The sequence below is a fragment of the Clupea harengus genome, chromosome 3, assembly GCF_900700415.2.
Source record: "Clupea harengus chromosome 3, Ch_v2.0.2, whole genome shotgun sequence".
In the NCBI taxonomy this organism is placed as follows: Eukaryota; Metazoa; Chordata; class Actinopteri; order Clupeiformes; family Clupeidae; genus Clupea; species Clupea harengus.
The window spans coordinates 16696277-16703776 of record NC_045154.1 but is presented as its reverse complement, the minus strand read 5'-3'; the positions used below and the strand labels follow the sequence as shown (position 1 = coordinate 16703776).

The 7500-nt window shown below is 51.3% G+C and overlaps 1 protein-coding gene across 1 annotated transcript in view; it reads left to right on the top strand.

The window, feature by feature from the left end:
• Positions 1-7500, top strand: part of vwf (von Willebrand factor) — a gene marked incomplete at its 5' end in the record, with an annotated part of 38691 nt that overhangs the window by 18829 nt on the left and 12362 nt on the right. The window contains 9 exons of the mRNA XM_031564791.2: positions 464-1640; positions 2344-2451; positions 2799-2942; positions 3499-3642; positions 3761-3925; positions 4213-4259; positions 5037-5214; positions 5979-6193; positions 7032-7224. Coding sequence (XP_031420651.2) covers positions 464-1640; positions 2344-2451; positions 2799-2942; positions 3499-3642; positions 3761-3925; positions 4213-4259; positions 5037-5214; positions 5979-6193; positions 7032-7224 — 2371 coding nt within the window. The remainder of the gene's footprint in view (positions 1-463; positions 1641-2343; positions 2452-2798; positions 2943-3498; positions 3643-3760; positions 3926-4212; positions 4260-5036; positions 5215-5978; positions 6194-7031; positions 7225-7500) is intronic.

The following is a 7500-nucleotide window of genomic DNA, read 5'->3' as shown; positions in this document are numbered from 1 at the left end:
AACATACATACACACACACCTACAGACACCCACACACACACACACACACACACACATATGCGTGTGCAAACACACACAGACTCAAGCACTCACGCACATAAACAAACGCACACACACAAAGATACACACACACACCCACACACATACACATATACAGACACAAGCACTCATACACGTAAACAGACACACACACAAATATACACACACACACACACACACACAGACACAAGCACTCATGCACGTAGACAGACACACACACACACTCAAGCAGAGCTATAACATGCAGATGTAGAAGAATCTTAACACGCTCAAATCTATGATGTGCAACTGCGAAAGGGTTTTAACATTTGTGTTTTGTATGTTTGTGTGTGTGTGTGTGTGTGTGTGTATGTGTGTGTGTGTGTGTGTGTGTGTGTGTGTGTGCATGTGTGTGGTGTCGATGTGTGTGTGTGTGCATTCACAGGTGCGTGACATGCGCTACACCGGCGGTGAGACGGCGTTCATCGACGAGGCTTTGAAGTACTTGTCCGTCTACATCTACGACAAGAACAAGCGTGAGCACGCCGGCCGAGTGGCCATCTTGCTAACGGCCAGCGCCAACCCGCGGCCCATGCGCACCACGCAGCGGCTGCTCCGCAAGAAGGACATCACCGTGCTCACCGTGGCCCTGGGGCCCGAGGTGGACATGGCGCAGGTCAACGACATCACCAAGGCCACGCCCAGCAGCCGCGCGTACGTGCTGAGCAGCGCGGCGGAGCTGCAGGACCAGGGGCCCGTCATCACGGACTACCTGTGCACCCTGGGGCTCGACCCGGAGACCCCCAAACCCAAAGCCACCCCCGGGAAGCCCCAGCCCCAGCCCCAGCCCCAGCCCCTCCCCACCCAGGCCCAGCCCCTCCCCACGAGGGGCCAGACCCAGCCGACTCTGTTCCCCCAACCCACCACCACCCCGGAAAGCTCTGCCATTCTGGCCCCCGACTTCGTGACCACGAGCCCCGTCCGCTCCGCGACGGGCCCCACCCTTGGGGCGCCGGGCCCCGGTGGCCAGTCCCCGGTGGATGTGGTGTTCGTGCTGGAGGGGTCGGACGCGGTCGGAGAGGAGGGCTTCAACCGCACGCGCGACTCGCTGGTGGAGGTGGTGTCCACCCTGGTGGAGGAGGAGGAGCTGATCACCATCACCATCATCCAGTACTCCGAGGTGGTTACCGTGGAGATCAGGTCCATGGAGATCCGGAACCGTTGGCTCCTGCTGGAGCGCATGAGGCAGATCCGCTGGGCGGGCGGGGCCAAGACCAACACGGGCCACGCCATTCGCTCGCTCTACGAGACCGTCTCCACACAGAGGCCCAGTCACATGCCTGATCAGCTGGTCTTCCTGGTGACGCAGAACCCGCCCACTGACAAGATCGAGAGACCTCCCAGCTCCGCCCACACACAGGTGTTCCCCGTCCTGATTGGCCCAAAGGTCCGGGAGGTGGAGCTTGAGCATCTGAGTTTCCCCCAGAAGCCAATTGTGTTTCAGAAGCCAGAGGACCTGAGCTCATTGCGCCCCCTGCTGTTGAATCTGACACATGGCATCAGACGGCCCCTCCTGCCCACGCTGCCCCCGCTGCCCCCGCTGCCCACTCTACCACCCTCAGGTCAGCGCCATGGCAACTGTCCTCTCCTCTCCTAACCTCCTTTCTTCTTTACTTGCCCCATCCCACCCCACCCCATCCTCCTCTCTTCTCTCTTCTCCTCTCCCCATCCTCCTCTCTTCTCTCTTCTCCTCTCCCCATCCTCCTCTCCACTGTCTTCTCCTCTCCCCATCCTCCTCTCTTCTCTCTTCTCCTCTCCCCATCTTCCTCTCCACTCCTCTCCCCATCCTCCTCTCCACTCTCTTCTCCTCTCCCCATCCTCTTCTCCTCTCCCCATCCTCCTCTCCTTCTCGCTTCTCCTCTCCCCATCCTCCTCTCCTTCTCTCTTCTCCTCTCCCCATCCTCCTCTCCACTCCTCTTCCTATCCTCTTCTCCTCTCTCCATCCTCCTCTCTCCTCCTCTCCCCATTCTCCTCTCTTCTCCTCTCCCCATCCTGCTCTACTAATCTCTCCCCATCCTCCTTTCTCCCTTCTCCTTTTATCCTCCTCTCTCTCTCTACGTTGTTTTCTCTCACTTTGCTTTAGATCACCTTCTTTCTCTGTTTTCTTCCTGCCTGCTTGTGCATTTTACTGAGGTCGTTCAAGATAAGACTGTGTATTTATATGTCTGTATGTGTTTACGTATGTGTGTGTGTGTGTGTGTGTGTGTGTGTGTGTGTGTGTGTGTGTGTGTGTGTGTGTGTGTGTGTGTGTGTGTGTGTGTTTAGTCCCCTGCACTAAACCCATGGACGTACAGTTCCTGCTGAGAGCATCTGAGGGCCACTTTGAGGACTTGAAGACGTTTGTGAGAGCCTTCATTCAGAATACAGATATCGGTGAGATCTGTGTGTGTGTGTGTGTGTGTGTGTGTGTGAGGAGAGAACAAATGTTTGTGTTGTGTGTGGATGGTGAATCTACTGTATTATGTGTATATATGCTTAGTGTTTGTATTGTTATGATGGTGTGTATGACTGTGTGTGTGTGTGTGTGTGTGTATGTGTGTATGTGTGAGAGAGGGAGAAAAGAGGAAGAACGAAAGCCTAGTGTGTTGATTTTGCATCTCTATGTGTATATTGTGTGCATGCATTTCTAATCCGTGTGTCTGTGTGTGTGTGTGCGTGTGCGTGTGCGTGTGCGCGTGCGTGCGTGCGTGCGTGTGTGTGTGTGTGTGTGCGTGCGTCAGGTCCAAACACCACACAGGTGTCAGTGCAGCTGTACGGTGAGAAGGTGGTGGAGGAGATCTCCTGGGGAGATAAGCAAAGCCCTGAGGATCTACTGACTCGCCTGGACAGTATACACACAACTCCATCAACCACAGCCAGACTGGGTACAACACACACACACACACACACACACACACACACACACACACACACACATATACACACAACTCCATCAACCACAGCCAGACTGGGTACAAAACACACACACACACACACACACACACACACACACACACATATACACACAACTCCATCAACCACAGCCAGACTGGGTACAACACACACACACACACACACACACACACACACACTCACAAACACACACACACACACACACACACACACACACACACACATACGCACACAAACATACACACACACACACACACACACACAAGTACGCACACACACACACACACACACACACACACACATACACACAAACACACATTTGGAGGACCCCACAGGGTAGCCAGTGAGGTGAAACTGCGATTCTGTTCATTTGTGTGTGTGTATGTGTGTGTGTATGTGTGTGTGTATATGTGTGTGTGTATGTGTGTGTGTGTGTCTGTGTGTATGTGTGTGTCTGTGTCTGTGTCTGTGTGTGTGTGTGTGTGTGTGTGTGTGTGTGTGTGTCTGTGTGTGTGTGTGTCTGCACAGGTTCTGCTCTGCGCTCCGCCGTCCGCACGGCCGTGTCCTCCGCCAGCGGGGGGCGAGTGGGCGTGCCCAAGGTGGTGGTGATGGTGGTGACGGACAGGTCAGTGGACTCCGTCCAGGAAGCAGCCAGTGAGGCATTGACAGCAGGTGAGTGACATCATCATTCAGCGACAGCAAAAAATATGACATCACGCGACATCCCAATGATCATCAATGAAGGACATGACCTCAGCGTGAGACTTACCCATGATGCCTCGCTCTGCAGGAGTGGCGGTGTTTCCGGTGGGTGTGGGGGCGGAGTTTGACCACAATGAACTGAGCACGCTCGCTGGGGCACATACTCCGACCAACGCCATCCAGCTGAGCAGTACGGACGACCTCATTGCCATGGCAACGCTGGGACACACCTTCTATGACAAACTCTGCCGTGGTGAGAAAGCAAACGCACTTCACACAGCTCACAGACACACACACAGATCACAGACACACACACATTTGTGATGACTAATGACAAAGTCGTCCTTCCAGGCTACATTCACTTTCTTTTTCTGTTCATTACCTGCGTGATGAAGATGTTGATGATGATGATGGTGTGTGTGTGTGTGTGTGTGTGGTCGCATTACCTGCGTGAATGATCATGTGAGTAAATAACTATGAAATGATGATGAATAGAATGATGATGATGGTGGTGATGATGAAGGTGTCCTTTCTCTACAGCTGGTCCCCCTGGAGTGTGTGTGGATGATGAGGGCAATCAGAGGAAGGTGACGATCTCATCAACATGATTCTAACTCCACCAGTCCTGTGTGAACTCTATGGTTCTAACTCCCCCAGTCCTGTGTGAACTCTATGGTTCTAACTCCACCAGTCCTGTGTGAACTCTCTGATTCTAACTCCACCTCTTTGATTCTAACTCCACCTCTCTGATTCTAACTCCACCTCTCTGATTCTAACTCCACCTCTTTGATTCTAACCCCACCTCTAACTCCACCTCTTTGATTCTAACTCCACCTCTAACTCCACCTCTTTGATTCTAACTCCACCCCTCTGATTCTAACTCCACCTCTCTTTGATTCTAACTCCACCTCTTTGATTCTAACTCCACCTCTCTGATTCTAACTCCACCCCTTTGATTCTAACTCTATCTCTCTGGTTCTAACCCCACCAGTCCTGTGTGAAGTCTGAACTCTCTGAATGACTACATCACTGACTGCCCCTCAGTTGGTGTCTGTCTGAGTCCTGTACACCTGTACTCCCCTCATGACAATAAAGCCTCCTGAAATGTTTATTTCAGTCACAAGAAGCATGAACTTGCATGCCTGTGCAATATCTCTGTGTGTGTGTGTGTGTGTGTACTGGTATGTCAATATTTAATCTGTGTGTGTTTGTGTGAGCATGTGTGCATTATTGTGTATATGTGGATTACAGTAATGTTTAACCGAGTGTATGTGTGTGATCATTTGTGTATGTGTGTGTGTGTGTATGTACGTGTGTGTGTATGTACGTGTGTGTGTGTGTGTGTGTGTGTGTGTGTGCGTTAGCCGGGAGAGAGCTGGCTGCAGGCGGACGGCTGTCATACCCTGCTGTGTAACCCAGGGGGCGCTGTGACCCTGCAGAGCCACAGGGTGAACTGTGAGCGCATGGAGCCGCCAGCCTGCTCTGGCAACATCAAGCCTGTCAAAGTACCAGAGGCCTGTGGATGCAGCTGGCACTGCCCATGTAGGTGGACACACACACACATACACACACACACACACACACACACACACACACACACACACAGAGCTGTCAAAGCACTAGAGGCCTTGTCCATGTGGGTGTACACACACATGGTGGAGAAATATTACATACACGCTGTGACGGACCGAGCCTCGGTTGCCGTCAACATGTGTGGGTTTGGCCCGAAAAGCTCAGAGACAGAGCGAGGGTTCAAATATAAAGGTTTATTCCATATCCAATATTCTGGAGAACTGCTAAGCCTCTCAATAGCCAGAGGACAAAAAGCAACAGTCTCCAGGAATATCACCTGCTCAGCCTCTAAATGGGGTAGAGGACAACATGCAGCAGTACAAGCTCTATTAAAAATACATGCTAAGCCTCTAAATGGGGTAGAGGACAAAAATCAGCAGTAAAAATGGTTACAGCAAAACCCATACCTGACTAGACTAGACTAACTGAACAAGACAGAACAATGAACATATATACACCTGGCGGCCAGCACCAGGTCTCCATGAGGTGGATCCAATTGTAATCAGTAGTGTGAGTGTTTGTGTGTGCATGTGTGTGCAAACCATGTCTGTTTGGGTGCGCTAGTGGGTGGAAATATGGGGCAGGAGTGTGCAGTTCATGTGCGGTCGCACCACGACCATCACACACGCACACGCGCACGCACGCGCACGCACACGCACACGCACACGCACACGCACACGCACACGCACACACACACACACACACAGTGTACTAACACTGTAACTCTCTCATAGGTATGTGTATTGGCAGCTCGTCCAATCACATTGTGCCATTTGGAGGAGCTGCTCTAAAACTGGAGGGCTTCTGTTCTTATTCGCTGATTCACCTGGGAGGGGCGGAGATTATTCTTCACACCACCCCCTGTGAGGCGCTGTCTAATCACATCTGCATGAAGTCCATGGAGCTGAGAGGGGGCGGGGCTACTGTGGTGCTTCAGGATGACATGAAGGTGAAACAAGTTCTTGTCATTTTCTTGGGACTTCTGAAATCAAACAAAATGCACTAAGATAACATGCACACAGAGGTAGGACTACAGATGAAGTGTGTGTTTGTATTTATGTGTGTCTGTGTGTCTGTATTCATGGGTGTGTGTGTGTGTGTGTGTCTGTCTGTTTGTATTCATGTGTGTGTGTATGTGTATCTGTCTGTCTGTATTCGTGTGTGTATTTGTGTGTGTGTGTGTGTCTGTCTGTCTGTCTGTCTGTATTCATGTGTGTGTGTGTGTCTGTTTCTGTCTATATTCATGTGTGTGTGTGTATTTGTGTGTGTGTGTGTGTGTCTGTATTCATGTGTGTTTATCTGTCTGTATTCATGTGTGTGTGTGTGTGTGTGTGTGTGTGTGTGTGTGTGTGTGTGTGTGTGTGTGTGTGTGTGTGTGTGTGTGTGTGTGTGTCTGTATTCATGTGTGTGTGTGTGTGTGTGTGTGTGTGTGTGTTTTTGTGTGTGTGTGTGTGTGTGTGTTTTTGTCTGTCTGTATTCATGTGTGTGTGTGTGTGTGTGTGTGTGTGTGTCTGTCTGTATTCATGTGTGTGTGTGTGTGTGTGTGTCTGTCTGTCTGTACTCATGTGTGAGTGTGTGTGTGTGTGTGTGTCTGTCTGTACTCGTGTGTGTGTGTGTGTGTGTGTGTGTGTGTGTGTGTCTGTCTGTATTCATGTGTGTGTGTGTGTGTGTGTATTTGTGTGTGTGTGTGTGTGTCTGTCTGTATTCATGTGTGTGTGTCTGTATTCATGTGTGTGTGTGTGTGTCTGTCTGTACTCATGTGTGTGTGTGTGTGTGTTCTGCGTCAGGTGACAGTGGATGGCGTGGTGACCCCTGTGCCTCTGCGTGTCGGGGGGCTGGAGGTGACTCAGTTTGGGGCGATGCTGCATCACCTGAGGGCATCAGAGCTGGGCCTCACCATCACCTTCACGCCGCATAGCAACGAGTTCACCATCACCCGGGATATCGCCATGACTACCAACATCACCACCGGCATATGTGGTAAGCACATTAGATGCTCAGTCTGTCTCTCCACTATTTTTCTCCTTCTTGTATCCCTTCATTCAACCTGCCCTGTGTTTGTATCTTTCTCTCTGTCTGTTCTCCCTCTCTATGGCTTTCTCCCTCTCTCTCTCTCCCTCTCTCTCACTCTCTCTGTCCCTTTTTCCCTATCTCCCTCTCTCTCTATGACACTTTCTCTCTCTCTCTCTTCCTGTCTTTCTCTGTCTTTTCTCCCTCTCTATGGCTTTCTCCCTCTCTCTCTCTCCCTCTCTCTCA